The sequence below is a fragment of the Eschscholzia californica genome, unplaced genomic scaffold (assembly GCF_041429995.1).
Source record: "Eschscholzia californica isolate CP2 unplaced genomic scaffold, dmEscCali1.0.p SCAF_6, whole genome shotgun sequence".
In the NCBI taxonomy this organism is placed as follows: domain Eukaryota; kingdom Viridiplantae; phylum Streptophyta; class Magnoliopsida; order Ranunculales; family Papaveraceae; genus Eschscholzia; species Eschscholzia californica.
Genome location: NW_028238483.1, coordinates 10,968,311 through 10,990,630, shown reverse-complemented (window position 1 = coordinate 10,990,630; position 22,320 = coordinate 10,968,311). Strand labels below are relative to the sequence as shown.

Sequence of the window (22,320 nt, the reverse complement as noted above, 5' to 3'; positions counted from 1 at the left end):
TTCCACATCAGCTAGCCATTAAAATGCCCAAAAAATTGGGCACTCTAGCATCTCCCTTTTTTAAATGGCATTTCCAGTGTGATTACGTCCATGCTTTTTTTTTTTAAATGGTCTTTGAATTCGATGTATATGCCATGTTTGCTCATAAACCCCCGAATCGTTTTTAAGTCAGCTTCAAGTCAGCTTCGACAGTCCATTAGGACCTCTGATTCGTCAGCTAAGAAAGGAAAATGATTGACTCCAACAATTTGTCAAATTTATGCTATATCTGTAGAAAAAATATGGTATCTCTTTCCTTCTATCCTTGTACCTTCACAAGTGTTCTAATCTCAACTATCATATAGAGAGAAAAAAAAGCAGTTTCAACTAATTTTCTATTTAAACATCACCAAAACCCTTACTAGGAGCAAAAAAAAAGAAAAGTAACCTCGGATTGAAACAAGTATTGTACTACATTCAGAATCATGCCAGATGATTCATTTTCTTATGCTGCTCAGAACTGAATTCCTTGTATTTCTTAGAACTGAATTCCTTTACTCAGAACTGAATTCCTTGTATTTCTCAAGTTTTCAGAAACTAACCAATTAGATATCCATTCAACAAACAAGAATTCAACATAGAGAGGAAAATATTCCTTGTATTTCTCAAGTTTTCAGAAACTAACCAATTAGATATCCATTCAACAAGCAAGAATTCAACATAGAGAGGGAAATACTACCACAAAATAATACCCCCAAAAAGCACTTTCTAAATCCTGGTTCACTTACAGATAAGAGAACCAAAAGAATATAAAGCACACCAAAAGAAAAATCAGTAGGAGTTTCTGATAAATAATAACACCATCACCATTTCTAAACTCCTTTTGAAGTATATACCGTTTTTTGTGTGAGAAGTACGAATCTTTTTTCCCCACCAAACACGGTTGGGGCCTCCAATGTAATACCGTATCTTGTCATGAGCAAAATGTCACTATCTTTTCTGTAAAACAAAAAAAAATACTATATTCAGTACAGAGTGTTTTCTATTCTCTCACTGTGTGAGGGACGCTACATTAAGAATGTAAATGGGGAAACCAATGTTACCGGGTACCCAGATCGCTCCGATACGCGGTATGGGTACCGGCACGCGATAAGCACCATTTGAGTATCAGGTACTTGGGGTATTTCTCTTCGTCATGATATTTTCTTGTAGTGTATTTTGGACTATTTTCCTATGCAATATATACTCTCTATGAGGCAATAGATGCACCAACTCTTAGACATTTATCTCCATAAAACTAAAAATCTTCACTAATTAACTACAAAATTCTGAGTATCTGGTAACATTGAGGGAGACCCATGTTGGATTTGCTTCCACAATTCCATCTTCAAGAAATTTTGTACAAACAAGAAAAGAATCTAGAAGTATATATTCATTAACCTACAAATGTTAGTATACCAATAAATAAGAAAATAATTGAAAAAATATGAATAAACATAGAAACAAGTGATATATACCTATACAATCCAGAATATCTATAATATTATGAATAATTATAAAAAAGATGAATTGTTTCCCCTGCCCCATCCTTGTTGAGCATCTAAGATTGTGCTCTTCTTATTGTTTCAACTTTCAACCTGATTTGAATGAGTCTGACTTGTCTAAATCCGATTTGTACAGGTTTGACTTATTTTGGTTAGGGTCACAATTGTCATTTCAAGCAAGGGATTCTTAAGTCAGATTATGTCCCACTCAAATAAACCAAAGATCAGTCAAGGTTAATCATTCAGACAAGTCAGATAGAATATGAACATTCTGATATCTGACTTGAGTAAATTCAGATCTCAAGTCAGATTTCAGAGCTCAATTTGAAGGAAAAACAAACACCACCTAATTATAGGGACGCAACGCCATCGGAATATTTTTACCCATTAGATATTAGTCTATCCCAAACAGAAACAATGCCGATGGATGTAGGTATACTTGAACTTGAAATAAGTATAAAAGGATTCCCTAGAAGGATCAGACAAAAGATGGGTGCAACTCTCTATCAGGTTCATGGATAAGTTTAAGTTTGGTACACCCTCAATACGAAATGACCTAGTTCTTGCCCAAACCCCATAATTGAAGTCAATGACCTTTTCCTAGAGATGAAATTGAAACTCAAATAAACAACACTTCAAGTCAATGACATTCACTACCAATTTTAAAACCTAAGACTGAAAGGACGTCATAAACTAACTTGAAACTAACAAGTATAAAACTTTCAAAAAAGCCAAAAATTTAGAAAAGCAGAATCTTTTAAATGAAATATGACGTATACCTTAAATATGACGAGAACTTTATCCAGGTAATTTAACACTATTTGTCAGAATGCCCCCGTTTAGGCCTCCGGCGGGCGTGATGCGCATTTCTATTCCGAGTAGGTTTCTCTGCCTTCTTACTGCAAGGTTACAAAGGAAAAGGGAAGAAATGGAACAGCATAAGACTTGGGTAAGTCTGATACCATCAGAAGAGAGCGAAAAATGAAGAGTTGTAGTAAAATCACTGAGTACTAGAGTTGTTGCTTCTACTGAAAGATACATTTGAAAAGGGAACAAAAACTAACCACAGAATAGCTGAACAGAATTTAAGCAGAAAGAATACCGGTAACGCCAATACAGCAGAAGCCTACACAAAAGTTGAGGTTCAGAACTTCAGATAGATTAGGTACAATATCGACAATTAAAAAACTATGAATTGCTTAAGTACGAGAAGTGAGAAATATATGCTAGTCAAAGAAAAAAGATGCATCAGGGCGATTTATATGAACATACCACAAACCAAACCAGCTCTTTCGTTGCAAGTGGTTTGGTTAGCTCATGCTGGTTTAGTTTTTTGTGGACATGAGCTTGGACCTAGCAATATAAAAAATAGTTAATGTGAGACGGTGAGATAAACCTTTTCTAATATAAGACTATAAGATAAAATGTGTGCACTGATCAATTTATACGTGAGTCAACAACTATTATTATTTAAACCTGATTCAGTAGTATGCATTATAAACTTATATCAAAGTCGCTGGGAAGAAAAATGCAAAGGAAGGAAAATGGAAAGGCACCTGATGATGGTAAGTTGTTGCAGTTTTAAGGAATTTCGTGGAAGCATGAATAGCTTTTGCTGTATAAGGTTTCAATAGAATCCGTGCTTGGTCAACATGTGGTTTAGCCACAGTTGCTATCTGATCGATATATGGCTTGCTGAACTTTTTTGCTTCCTGTAACCACAACAAAGCTTGTGGGAATGGGTACATATTTTAAGGCTGAACCTTGAACTATACATGTGAAGATGAGGTTACATACCTGAATGTACGGATCTGCCTGTTGTTGTGCTTTAACAAGGAGTGGTTTTATGGCATTTATGGATGACTTGTAAACCTCGATGGTTTTAGTACTTAGAGTTTGAACGTGTGGTTCAGCATAAGTTGTAAAAACCACCCACTGTTCCTTCAGAGCTGGGACCAGTTTCTTAAGACAGTAGAACAGAAAATCACAATACTTCATTGATTAAGAAAATTGTATATAAAATCTCCCCATATAAGTTTATACAGTTCCATTTTCCAACCCAAAAAAATAAGGACAAGTTCTTTGGGAGTTGATGCCACCACAAAGTGCAGTTTCCAAAATAAAACTGATAAGCAGCTTATAAGGAAATTACCCAGATCTTCCTTTGGTGGTTGGCTTACCGCACACATAACTCCTTCAATCAGATATTGAAATGCTATAAGCTTTGTAACCAAACACTGGATATAAACAAAGGAGAAACTTACAGTTTTGATCGTTTCTACATGGGGTTCAGCCCACTTCTCAGCTTGGGCTTTCTTCTCCAAGGTCTAAAATGAGCCAAGTAAGTAAAGTTGATTCAGTCTACCGGAGAAGATTTTATTCAGTTGGGAATAATAGGAGGCAACACAAAATCAGTGAAATTAAATAATATAACCTTTTGAATAGCGACATCTAGTGCAGGTCGCCCATGTTGATGCCAGTGAGTTGCAATATAGGACTGGAGGGTCACAATGAATCATTTCAGATGAAGAGGTTTCTCTACATAAAAATTCCAAGATAGTGGTATGATTTTTTTACCTGACAGTGAATTAAATGGGTTGCAAACCATGGTGGAAGCCATGCACCATGAACCTGACCACGAATAAAATATGCTAATTATTAAGGTCCAAGTGCATATATGATATGTCACATATTTAAACAAACTTCAGTATCCAATACTTCTCATCAATGAATAGAGATATAGGACCTGGTTGAGCTACGACAAGCAATGACTAATTGTGGCTTATTAATGCGCAGTTCATTTCATGCTCCAAGTAACTTGGACCAACTCGACCTTGGCTGTAGCCATAGCCAAAGCGTGGTTAAGTTTTCTGACGAGAGCATGATAGAAATGGACGATTGCAAGCTTACATAGTTACATGTATGAATTCTATACATGTTTTCTGCCATCTAACTAGGGAGAGACTCGGCCAGCTCGGGCTCTATCCTAGCCTGTCTGGGACCAAGTCCGGAGCCAACAAGTTAACTCTTGCATGAGATATAAACAGTACAGAGATAATCAACGCTTCCAAATTCCGGGTGTTGGATACAGTAACATAGTGCAATGAACAGAATCAAAAGCACTATCAAAGAAAGCTGGTATATGTACAATTCTCATAGCCTAGTATCCTACCTCTGTTAACTCCTTCATCTTCGCAGAGGCTTCGTATTTTGCCCTCAATAACTCTTCCTGTAAAGAATTATTCAAATATCCAAGAGATAAATAAGAGATATAACATAGTTTATATAACTATTTCAGAAAAACAAAGTAACCCAGGCACCTCTGCCACTTGAAGAGCACGCTCAGTTTTCTGAATTCTGTCCTTTTGTTCATTGTTAATCTTTTGAAGCTGTTAAGAAACAATAAAAGATGAGTTATAATGCAATGGCTAGTATACTGAGTCTCTGAATTGGCAAGAAAACAGTAGAAACCGCATACATTTTCTAGCTTCAAGTTGAGTATCTTCAGTTTGTTCGCAGCTTCAGTTGCAAAGTCTTCCAAGGAATCTTTTTTCGCATCTTGTTTTCCTAGTTCCTTCCTAAGCTTCTCAGTCTGCAATAAGATCCATAGCAAGAATGATAAGTAAATGCTTTTAGCAATGCCTTAAATGCTATATCTTCTGCTATCAAAACTGACCTGCTTCTCAAGTTCACCTGTGCGTGCATGGGCCTGACCGACCTGTTCCGAAACATCTACATTTACCTTTTTCTACAAATCATAGACCAAGTTTGTCATAAAAAAATGAATTATAAATAACCATAAGTAAATAATTGGAAGTCAAATCATTGTTTTATTTTCTCCTTGAAACTCTCAGAGGCAATAACTTTTCGGGGACCGAAATTAGTATCTACATATTAGTGAAATTAAGAGTAGTTGATTCAAACTCAATTCTAAATGCTTACCTGAAGTGATTCTACATCACTCTGTAATGATAATATGCTATCTGATTTTTGCTGAATAAGCTTTTCCAATTGTAAAATGTTCTCATCTTTGCCCTTCAATTCCAGGGTTTTATCCTCAATGTTTGATTCTTCCATAAAATAACATAAAAACCAATAAACCCATCATTCAAACTTTAGAAAAAATCAACTCCTACTACCACTATGGTCTCTTTGACTTCACAGATTGAGTTCAGAGAAACATCCAATTCATATTTTTCCACTTAAAAAGTAGTCTTTTGGGTATTTTCTACACAAAAGTTAAACGGAAGTTTGCCCTCAACTATAGAATTTTAACTAAAACAAGTAAACCTCTTTACAAAGCAACAAAATTCACTATCTCTATAAAAAAAAAAAAAAAAAAAAAAAAAAAAAAAAAAAAAAAAAAAAAAAAAAAAAAAAAAAAAAAAAAACTTCCGGATTTCAGAAAACTTCCAAAAGAAACCAAGATCACCAGAAAGAACACACGTACAGAAAGAGGCTAAATTAACAAGAAAAGGGTTATAAAGGGTAGAAACCTAAAAGAGATATTTTGGATTTGAGTTGGTCTAGTTCGATCTTCAATGACGAATCATTCTCTGCATCTGCTTTAATTTGTGAACAAATTATTAGAACAAGAGAGATTGAAAAAATGAAGAATTTCAGAGTCTTCATCTTAGAAGATTTAGAGAGAGAAAGGATATTTAGTTTCTCTTATACATTGAGGAAAAGAAGGGAAGAGAAAGACAGTCCGAAGAAATCTAATGTCATAACTTTATGAGATCTCTGTTCAACAAAATAAATAGGTGGCCAATATGCGGACAACCGTTTTTCTTATATGGACAACTATCTTATGTAGACAACGCAAAAAAATTAAATTTTTATATGGACATCAGTTTCTAAGGGGACAACTCTCTATTATTTTCGCTCAAGTTCTCTTAGAATCAGATGTATTATTTGATGACCTCCCTCTTTCTCCATAAACCCTAGGTTAGTTTAGTCTTCATCTCTTCTATTACTTGTTCTTCATCATCACCCAAATTTCTAGAGAGACAAATTCCTCGGAGAAGCATTGGTGGTTATGGCATCAAACAAAGGCAAGGGTGTTGTTGTAGAATCTTCCCAAAGACAAAGGTTAGAACCCTAAAACTCTAAAACCATCCATGAAGAAGAAGATGGTACTGATGGCAGAGAAAATTAGAGAAGATGTGGAAGACGAAGATGGATTTGTTGGTTCCGACTCTGAAAACGATGGTGAAGAGGAAGATGAATCTGGTAATTCAGGTTGTGCAAAAATATGGCATAACAGAACATCACTTGCGACGAAAATCTGGCATAATCAGAAAACTTGCCAGATTTTCGTCGCAACTTAGCTTCTGTTATGCAATATTTTCGTCGGTTTTCTGCGAAAATATGGCATAACAGAAGCTATGTTGCGACGAAAATCTGGAAAATTGTCCGATTTTGCCAGATTTTCGTCGCAAGTTATGTTCTGTTTTACCTCATCAATGTCATTAATGCCTATTATGGAAACGCCCGAAAAAACTTCTTCACGTGCAAATTGAGGGATTTTGTCTTCTTCATCCATCTAGGGTTTGATAAAAAAAATGGTAGAAACTACAGTTTACTTTTAGTAGAAGTGAAGAAAGAAGAATAAGACTAAGAAGAGATTTTGTCTTCTTCATTCATCTAGGGTTTGATAAAAAAAATGGTAGAAACTACAGTTTATTTTTAGTAGAAGTGAAGAAAGATTTATAAGACTAACAAGAAGGAAGAAGATGAAGAAGAAGACAGTTTAGGTTTTCAATCTTTAACTATTATTTTTGTTAGTAGTCCATAAGTTACTAATTATTAGTATTTAAGACTTTATGGAGTTGTCCCCTTATTAAATGAAAGTCAACTAAGTCAAGCATAGTTGACTCGCATCTGGCCCGAAAATAGTTGTCCATATAAGAAAAACGGTTGTCCGCGTATTGGCCACCAATAAATAACTTTGTGTGAGATCTCTGGACGATCGTGGATCGGGTTTCTTTGGGCCAATTACAAACAAAAAGAAGGGAAGGTTTATAGGCGCTCAAAATAATTGATATAAACACCCCTTTACAGTCAAAATTTAATGAGACCTAAAGATGTAAATGGGGCGTTACAGTAATTATCATGGGCGCTTGTAGAACTTCCCCATAAAGGTTTCTCACATGGACAAAATCTTAAAGGGGCGCCATAAAAATAAATGACCAGCAGAAAAACAATAATAAGATTTTAAAAATACCAAACTCAAAAGAGATACTACCAATTTTGTTAAAGTTTTTAGGCTACGTTTTGGCGCGCGGAAATGTTCCCATAACGTGATTCTCAGGAATCTGATTACTGAAATTTGATGTTTAGTTTGACCAGGAATGAGAATTTGATTCTTGACATATTCCTAATTAAGTGTTTGGTTTGTATAGGAATAAGAACGTAAATATTTGTAAAAGTTCACTTTTACCTTTACTTAAACTACATAAAATACACATCAAATTTGTTATATATTAAAATCAGTATTATTTATTCAAATTCGTAGATATGAAATAATAACACGATACACCAAAGGGATAAAATTTAAAGATAATAAATAAAGGTCTTAATAAAAATTTATCTGAAATAAAGTAAACCTAAATGAATAGTAATCTATCTCAATTTAAATTTTGTTCATAAACCCTAGTTTAATCATGATTTATATATCACACGGTAATTTAAAAATTGGTAATTCAATATTTTGTTAAGGATATATTTGCCAATTAATATTAATATATGTGATTCCGGGAAATGGGAATCACAAACCCACCTTCCACCGGGTTTGCTATTACCCCTTTTTGAGGGAGACACATTCCCTCAACCACGCCATTCCCACAAGCCAAACAATGATCTGGAATGTGATTCCCGGAAATCACATTCCATTCCGACGCCATTCCCGCACGCCAAACATAGCCTTAGAGTACTAAAAATTATAGATTTTATAAGATTTTTCGGGGCAGCAATATTATTTCCTTTCAACTCCGGCTACTACCTCCGACTGCCACCATTATTTCTCTCATCCCTCATCCATTTTTTCTTTCTCCTCTCCTCCCTTTCTTTTTTCTCCTATCCTTCAAAACTAGATTGGATTCCGGCGAATGGGACCCACCCTTAGGAAAGTAGATAGAGTGAGAGGAAGGAGGTGAGAGAGGAAATAGAAGAGAGAGAGAGAGAGAGGGGGGAAGGAAGAGAGAGAGAGAGAGGAAAGAAGATAGAGAGGAGGAAGGAGAAAATAAAGACGATAACAAGAAGAAATAGCGATAAATGATGGTGGTCGGAAAAGAAAAAAAAAACAGAAGAAAAATAATTAAAGGTCGTCGGGAATGGTTATTTGTCAACGATCGTTACTGGAGTGGAGAAAGAATGATAGTGGGTGATGATCAATAAAATGGTCATCAGTTGACCAAGGTCAATGAGTCTAGAAAAGACTAAAACCCCGTGGGTCAACTCGCGTCAAGTCAACAGGGAGGTTGAATCCGAAGGAGGTCTGCCACTCAAGCCTAGAACTGGGGGTCGACACGATTAACCTCGTCGTCTTAAGCCATGTCTTTACTTAAAAACAACCAGATTTGTCCTGGGATTTACGAGAAGGCTAGGAAAGTCCACATAATCAGGGTCGATACCTCAATCCTGAAATATAAGGGGGTAGAATCGAGTATTGCACTTGTTCTAAGTACAAGTGGGAGGCTGAATGATATGCCCTCTCGGTCTGAAGGAGATGTCCTTTTGGAGGAGTGTCCTTCGACCAAGATGAAAATGCGCTCAATTTGGTCGAACAGGATTACGATGACTTTATCCGAAAGATCATCTAGTCCGGTCGAATTAGGGATCGTAATGCTTAGCTAGAAGTCAACTACGACCATCGGAACTATATGAAAGAGAAAATAAGTTGTATTAGGTGTTAATTCGATAGTAATTTCAGGCGAATATTGGATCTATTAGTTGATAATCAGATGATATGTATCATTCTTCGTTTAGTCATGTTATAGTGTGTTGGGTCGACTGTTACCCGGTGATGAGATTTCTCTTTAATGCGGTAACGGATAGAGCTGTCACCATAAATGCGGATATCGTAACCCCCTAAGGGGTATATTCGAGATATTTTGATCTTGAATGACTATAACGTCTACTCAACGGGTATACAGAGGGGGGTATACAGAGGGGGGTCTGCTGAGGAGGTGAGGACCGACCTCTTTATTCAGGGTTGGATGTGCTTCCGTATTTTAACGTTGCTTCAGGGTGTCCGAAGATAAACGCGTCGTGCCCATTAACCATTAATTCATTGGCTTGGTCACTGTGTAAGCCCATTAATTGTGGATTCTAGGGGCGCTCCTGATGACGAATTTTGGCCCATACAATTACCGATGAAGGGGGTCCTCCCATTTGCCGGCAATGGTGTAGAGACAGAAAGAGAAGAAAAAAAAGGATCAAAATCGACAAAGATGATCCGACAAAGAATTTCGCACAACTATTGTGAAGCATCAAAATCGATTCTCTGACACCATATCTGAAATAGAATGATATTTCATTGAGATATTAAAAGTTGTGTCACAACGGGTATTTATACGAATTGAGTCAATATACAATAATGAAAACTACCAAATTTATACTAGTCTATGCTTTAATTATAAAAATATTATATACTAATTGATATACTAATTGATACTAATTGATACTAATTGGTACTAATTGCTAGTTATTGATACTAATTGATAGATACTATCAAGGAGCTAATCATTGAAGCTACGGTCCAGACCAGTAAACCGGCCGAGCCTAACGAAAAACAAGGTCCAGGTTCAATCAACTGGTGATGACATCCATAGTTAAGTGTTTTTGTTAATTATTTATATAGTTTCTTTTATAACGAGTTATTTATATTTTCTTCTTTTTTTAGTTTTTAGAATCACTCCCGACAATGTAAGACGAAGCTACGGTCCAGACCAGTAAACCGGCCGAGCCTAACGAAAAACAAGGTTCAGGTTCAATCAACTGGTGATGACATCCATAGTTAAGTCTTTTTGTTGATTATTTATATAGTTTCTTTTATAACTATTTATTTATATTTTCTTCTTTTTGTAGTTTTTAGAATCACTCCCGACAATGTAAGACACTACATCGAAGACATTTACCTTGATCAAGTGTTTTATGCTCGGAAAATCGCTAAGGGAAAACTACCAAATTTATACGAATTGAGTCAATATACAAGAATGAAAACTACCAAATTTATACTAGTCTATGCTTTAATTATAAAAATATTATATACTAATTGATACTAATTGATACTAATTGGTACTAATTGCTTGTAATTGATACTAATTGATAGATACTATCAAGGAGCTAATCATCGAAGCTACGGTCCAGACCAGTAAACCGGTCGAGCCTAATGAAAAACAAGGTTCAGGTTCAATCAACTTGTGGTGACATCCATAGTTAAGTGTTTTTGTTAATTATTTATATAGTTTCTTTTATAACTATCTATTTATAGTTTCTTCTTTTTGTAGTTTTTAGAATCACTCCCGACAATGTAAGACACTACATCGAAGACATTCACCTTGATCAAATGCTTTATGCTCGGAACATCGCTAAGGGGAAAGAAAAGAAGAGGAAGATCGAAGAGACGGTAAAGGTCCCGAGATAACGAAACAACCCAAATGGGTGCCCCCAAGAAAAAAAACAAGTGATTTATGTCTTCTATTAGTTAAGGTAGATACTATGTCAATGGTGTTTTTTCTGTTTGTTAAGGAGAATATTTTGTTAGATGGTTACAATAAAAAGTGATTTGTGTCTTCTGTGGTAGTTAAGGTTGATACTATATCAATAGTGGGTTTTTAGTCTAATGGTTTATATATATATATATATATATATATATATAGTTTTTAGTTAGTTTCTTATAGCTTTTAGCTTCATTTTTTCTTCTAGTTTCTTGTAAGAATCACAATCGCTACTTTGATTCTTATATCTACTATATTTACTTTAATTGCATCTTAGTTTTTTATCTTGTAATTTGATGCAGGGAGATTTTCAGAAGATTTTCTGAAAATCCTAGATATCATCAAATCAAGTTATTTTCGTAGTTTCCTATTTTTTTAGTAGATAATTGTTAGTTTTAGCAGTTTTATATTTTTAGGAAACCTTCTGGGTTTTATATTCTAGTATTTTATTTATTTAGAAGTTGTTATTAGAATTTGATTAGGTTTAGGAAACTAGTATTTTATTTATTAGAAATTGTTAATCAGAGTGTTTAGGAAAACTCTAATGTCTATATAAGGGGATTCAATAGTTGTTAAATTGATTCAAGTTTATCAATAAAATTCAGTATTTAGTAGTAAATCTTCTTAGTTTCGGTTTTATATGTCTTAAGACGGAAATCTAAAGGCTTTTTCTAGGTTTTAAAAGTTTTAAACGGAGTTATAATTCTTTTCGGAATTTTCCGCTGCGTCATAATTCTCCTCTATTTCTTTTCCACTCCTTTAATTTATCCTTTTTTTTCGACAACTAATCTTTATCTCTATCAAGTTTTTCATTTTAATTATTAATTTTAAATGGTGTGACCGTGTGACAAAAACGTCAAAAACCTAATTTGAATAGTGACATGGAGAATGAGAGAGTTCAAATCTTCTTATTGCCTACTTAGATACAATAATCTCATAAAATATTCTTTTTATTTTTGCATGAAAAATATTAATCTTCTCTCTAAATGTTGTCACACGAGCAAAAGAAAAAAAACTAAATTTGATTCTTTATCGGAGATGTTTATTTTTCGAAATTTGAAATAATACCTTAAGAAAATAAAAATTTCTACAATTCGGATAAGCTTTACTTAGAAAATGCAAAGTTCATTATATAGTAATGTCATATATTAACCACGATAAACCATTTTTTCCAGAGTTAAACTACACTTTTTGTTTATTACTTTTCGTATACAAAAAACCTTTCAGTTCGTTAAAAAAAGCCTTTAAAAAAGTTTCGCACTGGGCCTCTGGACTGTCAGCCACGACCCTGGTTTTTTAGTCTAATGGGTTTCTTTGTTGATAAACACTTCTTAGTATATTGATCAATTGAACAACAAATTTCATCATTTTCACTAGCCATGATCAAGGTAATGACTATCCATATTGGATTGGATCAAATCCAATCCGAAATTTATCCATTTACCGGTTTCAATTAGACTAGGAAATTCATAATTGTTCTATATGCAGGTTCATGGACTTACTTTAGTCAACAATTTCATTTTCTCTCAATCATCTAAATTAGAAACAGACCAGTTGGAAAAGTTGCAATTTTGAAGCTCGATGACAACGAAAACCTCGTCTTAATCAACCAGGATATCATCATTTGGATGTCAAACACATCAAATTCCGACACCCAGTAAGCAATTATGTCAGATTCCGGCAACTTCATTCTTACAGCACTACCCACCAACCTATCTATCAAAGCTTTCTACACCAAACTGATCCCCTTTATATGGAGGTTACTACACACTCAAAATGCTCCAAGAACGAACGTCGTTAAGCCTCGCTGTCAATTACAACTTACCCAAGTCTAACAGACAAGAAGTTTCTCTCTCGAACTACACGTACTGGTCAGGACCCCGAAGTTTCGAATGTTACAGGAGAAGTATAGTCTATCTTGGACAAAATGGGGAACTTTGGTAATGTCTATGGTCCGTCCTCTGAGGGTAGAGTTTACATGTACAAACACGATATAAGCGAAAAATTAGTCCCACATAGATTAATACTTGAAATTAATGGAAATTTACGTCTATATAGATGGGATAACGACGTAAACGGGTCACAAAAATGGGTACCCGAATGGGCTTCTGTCTCGAAACTGGGCGATATAGCTGGAGTTTGTGGAAGTGGGATATGTAAATTGGATGAAAACAAGAACAATGCTAGTTGTAGTTGTTTTTTAGGGAGTTCTTCTAACCTAGAAGTTGAATCCAAATGCTTGATTTATTCGTCGAAGAATACTAATCACAGTGAAAAACAGAAACAAGAAAACTTGACATCGAAGTTCAAAATCGAAGCAGTTTCTCAAACAAACTACTACTTTACTGAATTCAGTGATTTCAAATTACAGTGATAACTTAACAATATCAAAATGTGGTGATTATTTGTTTTAGAGAATGTGAATGTGTTGCTTCCGTTTACGGGCTAAAAGATGAGAAGGCTGATTGTTGGGTACTAAAGAGATCAAAATTTGGTGCGTTTGAAGATCCGGGTTCGACGTTATTCCTAAAGATTGGGAAGAATGTTTCGATAGTAACTTCGGGAAATGACTCTAGAAAGTCTGGGTATTCATTGAAAAAACTCAAAAAGTGCTTCCTATTCTTCTATGTATGTCTGTTGTTATTGGGTTCCTCTGTGTCTTGCTATATTATAATATCCATCGTCAAAGATTCTTAAAGAAATCTATCGAAGGATCTTTAAATGTAACGGGTGCTCCGTTAAAACTCACTTACCGAGAACTTCAAAACGCGACGAATAGTTTTCCTCACTTACTTGGAACTGGTAAGAATATTTCTGCGAGTGCAATTGAATTCTTGCTTGTGTTTCTCTCTTTAGGTTATGGTTTCATTGATTTGGGAGTGTTTATAAGGGAAAGATGGGAGATAGAAGTTTAGTTGCAGTGAAGAAACTCGAAAGAGTTTTACCTCGTGGCGAGAGAGAATTCGTAACAGAAGTGAACACAATTGGCTCAACGCATCATATGAACTTGGTTCAACTTTGTGGGGATTGCTCCGAAGGAACAAACTGGGGGAAAAGAAGTTAAATCTTTTTACGATAAATCGTTTTACATTTTGAGAGATGATGACATTGCGTTCATAATTTTACAGGCTTCTAGTTTACGAGTTCATGAAAAATGGGTCATTAGATAAATGGATCTTCCGTTCCAACACTTATAGTCGAGAATTAACAAAACAGGTGCTAGATTGGGAGTCTCGTTTCGATATAGCGATTACTACAACACAAGGAATAGCATATTTTCATGAACAATGTCGAAATCGAATTATACATTTGATACCAAACCCAAAACATTCTTTTAGATGAGAATTTTTCTCCCGAAGTATCGGATTTCAGGTTAGGAAAATTGATGAGAAAGCACGAGTTAGCACAGTTGATGAGAAGAGAGCTTTCTTAAGTTGTAACAATGGTGAGAGGAACTAGAGGCTACTTAGCTCCAGAGTGGGATGCTTCTCTTAGAAATCATCGGTGGTAGGAGCAATCTAGATATATCGTTTGATGCAGATAGCTTCTACTTCCCTGAGTGGGCTTTTAAGGTATACATTAGGTAGGAGGAATCTAGATATATTGTTTGATGCAGATAGCTTCTACTTCCCTGGATGGGCTTTCAATGTATACATTAGGTAGGAGGAATCTAGATATATCGTTTGATTTTAGATGGCTTCGACTTTCCTGGATGGGCTTTCAAGGTATACATTATCCCACATCACCCGTGCATTAGAATTTTTAAATAGTCTCCATAGATCTAGCTATATATGTATACACTATTGACGTCTTTGGGTTCTTACTGCAGGAGATGATGAACGAAACACCGATGAAAGTTGCAGACAAACGATTAATGGGTATGGTGAAAGAAGACGAGTCAATGAGAGCATCGAAAGTTGCATTTTGGTGTATATGAGATGAAATTTGGATGAGACCATCAATGGGGGGAGTGGTGAAAATGTTAAAAGGGTCTGATCAAATCAATGTACCACCAATGCCTCCTTCGGTTTTGGAGTTGGAGTTGAAATTGATCAAAGAACTTGTTTTATTCCTTGATGGATTACAAAAGAAATACAAGACTCTATTTATAGAGTTACAATACTACTAGTTTCTAACTTTACTAGTTTCTAATATTTTACTAATTTCTTAATAGTTTATACTAATATATTTACTAGTTCCTAATTATTTCTGGTTTCTAATATTTGATATTTCCTAATATCTATTATATAGGATATCTCAATATATAGAAAGATATTTCAACACTCCCCCTCAAGTTGGTGCATAGATATCGCACATGCCCAACTTGTCTACCATTTTCGAAAATATTCGACTTGAAACTGCTTTGGTAAGAACATAAGCCAATTGATCTTCAGATCGGACCTTTGGTAACTCTACAATGTTGTCTTCCAACTTTTCTTTAATAAAACATCGATCCACCTCAACATGTTTTGTGCGGTCGTGCTGGACTGGATTGTGAGCAATATCACATGCTGCTTTATTGTCACAATATAATTGAATTGGTCTTTCAGAAGGATATCCTAAATCATCCAACAGGAGTCTTAACCATAACGCTTCACATATGCCATCAGCCATTCCTCTAAATTCAGACTCTGCACTTGAACGTGCAACAACGTTCTGTTTTTTTACTTCTCCATGTAACCAGATTTCCACCAACAAAGGTAAAATAACCTGCAGTCGATCGCCTACCATTTACTTCCCCGACCCAATCTGCATCAGTATATACATCAATAGTTCGACAACTCGAATTTTTAGTAAACAAAATACCTTTTCTAGGAGCCGCCTTCAAATATCTCAAAATGCGTAAAACAACATTCATGTGTTTTTCACCGGGATTGTGCATAAATTGACTAACAATACTTAACGCATATGCAAGATCTGGCCTCGTGTGCGCCAAGTACATCAACCTTCCAACCAGTCATTGATATCTTCCTTTATCAACCGATATCTGATTAAGCTCCACTGACAACTTTAATCCTTCTTCAACAGGTGTATCAATCGGCTCACACGCTGACATACCCACCTCATGTAACAAATCTAAGGTATACTTTCTTTGGGATAAGAAAATTCCATTACTAGAACGAGATACTTCAATTCCAAGAAAGTATTTCAATGGACCAAGGTCTTTCATCTCAAACTCTTTAGATAAGTAATTCTGTAAAGCCTTTCGTTCTTCAGGATCATCCCCAGTAACCACCATGTCATCAACATATACAATAAGTGCGGTGAGTTTTCCTTTCTGCCTTTTTGTAAATAAGGTATGGTCAGAATTGCTTTGGTGATAACCGAATTCCTTCATAGCCTTTGTAAACCTTCCAAACCACGCTCTTGGTGATTGTTTTAATCCATACAATGACTTTTTCAATCTACATACCTTCTGGTTATGTATTTGTGGTATCTTGCATCCCGGTGAAAGGTCCATATAGACTTCTTCTAATAGTTCCCCATGCAAAAAAACATTCTTTACATCAAATTGTTGTAGTGGCCAATCTAAATTTGCTGCTAACGATAACAAGACGCGAACAGTGTTGATTTTTGCAACTGGAGCGAATGTCTCTGTGTAATCGACTCCATAAGTTTGAGTGTAGCCTTTTGCCACTAGTCTCGCTTTGTAACGTTCAATTGTACCATCTGCTTTATACTTCACTGAATAAATCCACCGACATCCCACTGGATTTTTATCTTTTGGACGATCAACTAGCTCCCAAGTGTCATTCTTTTGTAAGGATTTCATCTCCTCATTCGTAGCTGCTTTCCATTTTGAATCAGATAAGGCTTCCTGTATATTGTTAGGAATATATACAGTGGATAATTGATTTACAAACGAGTTATTTGATTCTGACAACCGATGATCTGACACATACTGACTCATAGGATATTTGACTCTACTAGACAGCTCAGGTTCATATGTCGGTTTAGGAATACCTCTGGTTTGACGCGACGGTAATATTTTCCTAGGTGGTTCGGAAGGTGCTTCAGGAACATCCTCGACAACTGACTGGTTTGGTGTATTACTAGCCCTTGGTTCAACGACTTCAATTAGAAGTGAACCCACAATTTGTTCAACGATTTCATTAACACTTTCTTCCACTACCGATTCAGGTGTTGGTAATTCTGGAATTTCAATTTCAGCTCTACTTATTTCTTCAGGAATCAAATTTACTTTAATATTAGATCCAATTTTGTTCTCTTCTACATGATTATCCGTTTCTTCATAATCAAGAGTCAGAACTTCCTGCTTAGTTTTCTCCCCCTGAAGTTCAGACTCAGGTGAAAAATACTTAGAATCTTTATGAAAGATAACATCCAATGTAACAAACATTCGTTTAGTTGGAGGATGATAACATCTGTACCCTTTCTGATTTGCACCGTACCCTACAAATACACATCTTAATGCCCTTGGAGTTAATTTTGTACGTTGGTGCTCATGAAGATGAACAAATGCTACACACCCAAAGACACGTGGAGGTAAATTTAAAACTGTCGGAGAAGTTGTAACATCCGATAGAGCTTGAAAAGGAGTCTTAAACTCAATAGTACTAGATGGTACTCTATTAATTAAATAGGTTGCAGCAAGAAGTGCTTCTCCCTAATAACATAATGGCATATGTGCTTCGATCAACATAGCCCTGATAACTTCTAACAAGTGACGATTCTTTCTTTCAGCGACCCCATTTTGTTGAGGGGTATTTGGACAAGTAGTTTGATGAACAATACCACGAGACACCAAATAAGTTTGAAGTTCATGATCCATATACTCTCCTCCGTTGTCACTACGAAGTATCTGAACATTTGCGTTGTACTGAGTACTAAACAGTTTATGAACCTTCTGAAACAATAACTTTACCTCACTTTTAGATTTCATCAAACACACCCAAGTCATCCTAGTACAATCATCAATAAAGGTAACAAACCACCGTGCCCCACCCAAAGTAGGAACCTTAGATGGACCCCAGACATCGGAATGTAAGATCATAAAAGGAGTTGGACTTTTATTTAAATTTAACGGAAACGATGCACGATGACTTTTTGCAAGTGCACAAACATCACATTGAAAACTTGAAACATCGCATTTAATAAATAGCGATGGAAATAATTTCTTAAGATAACCAAAGGAGGCGTGCCCCAGACGGCGATGCCATAACTATATTTCATCTTTATTTTTTATTTCAGAATTGTTCACTACTAATGCCTGACGCAATTTATTAGAGCTTTCAGATACTAAATCCAAGTAATAAAACTTTCCTCGCCTAACACCATAACCAATTGTTTGCCTTGTCCGGATGTCCTTAAAGACACAAAATTCAGGCCAAAAGATGACAACACAAAATAGAGTGGTGGTTATTTGAGACACTGATAATAAATTATGATCTAAAGATGGGACAACCAAAACAGAGTCTAAGTTCAAGGTGTTCGTTAGAGTTATAGGTCCTTCCCCTACAACAGGGGCTGAGGTGCCATTGGCAGTAGAGACATATTTATGTGAAGATTAGTTTATGGTTGAGACCTGTCTAGAATCAAAAGTCATATGATCTGTAGCACCAGAATCAATTATCCAAGTACTATTCGAAAATTGTGTAGACATATTTAAAGTCTTGCCTACATTACCTGTAGTGGCTACCGTCGATGAAGCTTGCTTAACAGTTGGATCTACAAGGGTCTTCTTAGAGTTTTTCTTTCGATTATGATCCCACCATTCTGGATAGCCTAATAGTTCATAACAATGACTTTTGGTATGACCAATTTTGTTGCAGTGAGTACACTTATAAGTAATTTTGTCAGATTGACCAACAACTTTAGCAAAATTTGAATTTGCCTTATTGAGAGTCATTATTGCGGAAGCATCAATTGCCCTTCACTTTAGCTAAACTGGAAAAACAAGATGAAGATGAAAGGCTCTTCTCTTTCAATCAATATAAATTCCCAAACAAAAATTTAAGACTTTTGGCTCTGGTACCAAGTTGAAATTGATCAAAGAACTTGTTTTGTTCCTTAATGGATTACAAAAGAAATATAAGACTCTATTTATAGAGTTACAATACTACTAGTTTCTAACTTTACTAGTTTCTAATATTTTACTAATTTCTTAATAGTTTATACTAATATATTTATTAGTTCCTAATTATTACTAGTTTCTAATATTTGATATTTCCTCATATCTATTATATAGGATATCTCAATATATAGAAAGATATTTCAACAAATTTAATTATTGTAGTTCTTTTACTATTTACTTCTTAACCATCTTCTCTTTCTGCTTATAGTTACAACACAATACCAAGATACGAAGAATGCGGCATCATCTTGATCAAAATTTTGCATAGTTTCCGACATAATTCTTACTAGTCTTTTGTTTACCGAAAAAACAAAGTACAAAAAACAATAGGGTCTCATCGAATTGATGATATTAGAAACTTAACTTATTTTTATAACTCGCAACTAATAAAGCCAACAAGGTACTGATGCCAATCAACCCACCAAAGTGTGTACTGACCCACCCATGGACTCATGGAGGCGAGTTCACATCTATATACATTATTTAGCACCTATAAATTGATTGAGAAAAATCAGGAAGGTAAAAATGTCATTTAAGATTTGAATTTGCGACTTTTCAATATTTTAGAGCGATGTTTGCTTCGAAGGGTAAGTCGATGTTAGGGGAGCGTTCGGAGTTGGGTTATAGGTACATGTTCAAACTAATTAGTAAATGTCAAGGTATTTAGAGTGGACTTGTGAAGCCACTACCAAGAAGAAATCCTATCCGTACTCGTTAAATTTAAGTCTGTGTGTCAAAAGCAAAGACAATATCAATACTGAAAAATGATAGAATCTTCATACTTTACTCGATCTCTTACATGGACAAATAGAGTAAGAGGAGGAAAATAACAAGATCGCCTTCCAACAACACTTTCCCTCTTAACTTATTTGTCTACATATAAGGGTGCATCTATATGCGCCCCTTCATTTTACTCTTTTGCTTCCTTCTTTCTTCGTGCCCTGCGGATTGGGCAGCCGAGGGAACTTAGATTGCCCCAATTTACAGATCTTGGACGGTTCAGTACGAAGCCTGCGAGAAGTGATAAAAGAAGATTGGGCGAAGAGCAAAAGAATTGGGCTTCTCTCTCTTCGTGCCCACAGATATTCCTAATTCACAGGTCTCAGACTATTCAGTCTGAAGCCTACGCAAAGTGTTGAGAGAACATTAGGCAAACAGCAAAAGAATTGGGCTTCCCTCTCTATTTGCACCCTGCGGATTGGGCAATCCGAGGGCATTTGAACTTCCCCAATTCGCGCGTCTCGCACTGTTCAATCTGAAGCCTACATAAAGTGTTAATAGAAGATTGGGCAAAGAGCATTCGAATTGTCCAATTCGCGGGTCTCGGACTGTTCAGACCGAAGGGCACCAAAAGTGCTAAGAGAAGATTGAGCAAGGAGCAAAAGGATTGGGCTTCTCTCTCTTCGCAGCTCGGACTGCCCCAATTTACGGCTCGGACTGCACCAATTTGGGGGTCGGACTGCCCCAATTTGGGGGTCGGACTGCCCCAATTGGCTTCCCACAACACTTATGGTGGTAAACAACACCAAACCCGTTCTAATTTGGGAGTGGAGCGGAGCGATACATAGGGTTAGGTGGCACCACCTCTTATTCGGATTTCCAGAAACATATGCTAAGTGGGGCAACTACAACTCAAGAACACGATGATGAGAATGTCCCGGAACTCGTGGCTTGTTATTTGTGCTTTGTATCTGGTTCAAATAGATGCGCTGAACATTAACTGAAAGAACAAGGACATTTGCAGTCTTTGACATTCTCATTTAAGGCTGCTGCAATTTTTTTTCTTTGAAACTACTTCTAATGTGAATGGACACTAAAAATATATTATGGAACCTAAAAGCCTGAATATATTGTTATATGAGAAAAACAGATACTATATAGTTACCTAGTTATCTGTATTTCAGTAGTGTAGCACATTTTATCGTAGACAATCTATGTAGCTAGGCGTGGGATCTCAAACTGTTGGGAAAGAAGAAATAAGGAAATCATTTGTTCACCTGTAAACTTGTATCTCCTAAGGCTGGAACAGAAGTCACAGACACTACAACTTCCATTAAGCCATCTTCCACTCAATGATTTAAGCTTTCTATGCACGTCTTCACCGCCATTAACCTAAATATCAAACTGATAACATCTACTATATGTTATTGCAATTACTTTTTCCAGTTACCTTCTCCCTTTGTCTGCTTAAGGATTTTGACTCACATAAGTGTACAACATTGTTTAAGACTTGAAAGTAATCATTTTCACCATTGATAATACAACAATATTTTATCTTTGGATGCCATTGATTATGCTTTATTTTTTCTATGTGATTCAGACCTCCTTTACTTCAGTGTTTATGTTCTCTATCTCTCTTTGTCATTTCTTCCGACTCCTCTGATTTATTGTTTCTCCTTTGTGCATTTAATGTTTATGGTATCTTTTTAGATTGTGGCCGAGAAACAAAATCTAATTCGAAAAATTAAGCCATTGTCATCTTGGTCGAAGGACGCTCCTTCAGAATGACATCTCTTTCAGACTGAATGGATACATCCATTAGTTGTCCTGTGGCAGCTAGCTCTTCGGGGCATGCTCGTACCCCAAGACCTATCTCGAAATGGTCCGGGACAAGCCTTGGAGAAGGCCCTAGACTTTCTCGGCCCAAGCCCATGGGTTTGTCTCGGCCAAGGCCAGAGACATGCATTGAAACGGGCCAAGCATGTCTCGCCCATGACCAACATGCTCTAGCCCGAGCCAAGGGTTCCTTGGCCTGGGCCAGACTTTTTCTGGCCCATAGGGGCTGGGACATGACCTAGAAGCTTCCTGGGCATGTCCTGGAAGCTTCCTGGTCACGTCCTAGACGTGTATCCAGCTGCTTCCAAGTTTTAGAAAATTCAAAAACTTGATGTTTCCTTTTTTTTGTTTTTTTTTGCTATTCTCAATAGCTGCTGTCCCAATCTTTTAGAAACCATCTAAAATCCAAAATTTGATTTTCAAG

General features: G+C 36.0%; 1 protein-coding gene and 1 pseudogene across 3 annotated transcripts; one reads left to right on the top strand and one right to left on the bottom strand.

Moving 5' to 3' along the window:
• Positions 1-532: 532 nt before the first annotated feature.
• Positions 533-6,288, bottom strand: LOC147531694 (uncharacterized). Of its 3 annotated transcripts, XR_015227526.1 has the most exons (16): positions 6,020-6,288; positions 5,466-5,593; positions 5,200-5,271; positions 5,002-5,115; positions 4,844-4,912; positions 4,696-4,752; positions 4,101-4,154; positions 3,958-4,020; positions 3,788-3,850; positions 3,321-3,485; positions 3,080-3,235; positions 2,796-2,876; positions 2,588-2,649; positions 2,303-2,422; positions 716-978; positions 533-634 (listed from the first exon to the last, which is right to left on the bottom strand). XR_015227526.1 is itself a non-coding variant. In XM_086647371.1 (15 exons), the coding sequence occupies exons 1-14, from the start codon at positions 6,153-6,155 to the stop codon at positions 2,341-2,343; spliced, it is 1,302 nt and encodes a 433-aa protein (XP_086503497.1). In that variant the 5' UTR covers positions 6,156-6,288; the 3' UTR covers positions 650-978; positions 2,303-2,340. The 3 variants fall into 3 exon arrangements, 2 of the variants coding, with proteins under 2 accessions (XP_086503497.1, XP_086503498.1); XM_086647371.1 differs by lacking the exon at positions 533-634 and having other exon boundaries at positions 650-978; XM_086647372.1 differs by lacking the exons at positions 533-634; positions 3,788-3,850 and having other exon boundaries at positions 650-978; positions 6,020-6,285.
• Positions 6,289-12,636: 6,348 nt separating this feature from the next.
• LOC147531693 (G-type lectin S-receptor-like serine/threonine-protein kinase At5g24080) lies at positions 12,637-21,848 on the top strand (annotated as a pseudogene).
• The last annotated feature ends 472 nt before the right edge of the window (positions 21,849-22,320 follow it).

What these genes read in the sequence shown, in the direction of transcription:
- LOC147531694 (XM_086647371.1), bottom strand. Translation starts at nt 6,155, where the DNA reads ATGAAGACTCTGAAATTCTTCATTTTTTCAATCTCTCTTGTTCTAATA. An exon ending in GTGCTCTTCAAGTGGCAGAG is followed by an intron (nt 4,753 to 4,843) that starts GTGCCTGGGTTA and finishes AATTCTTTACAG; the next exon opens with GAAGAGTTATTGAGGGCAAA. An exon ending in CAACAACTTACCATCATCAG is followed by an intron (nt 2,877 to 3,079) that starts GTGCCTTTCCAT and finishes TTATATTGCTAG; the next exon opens with GTCCAAGCTCATGTCCACAA.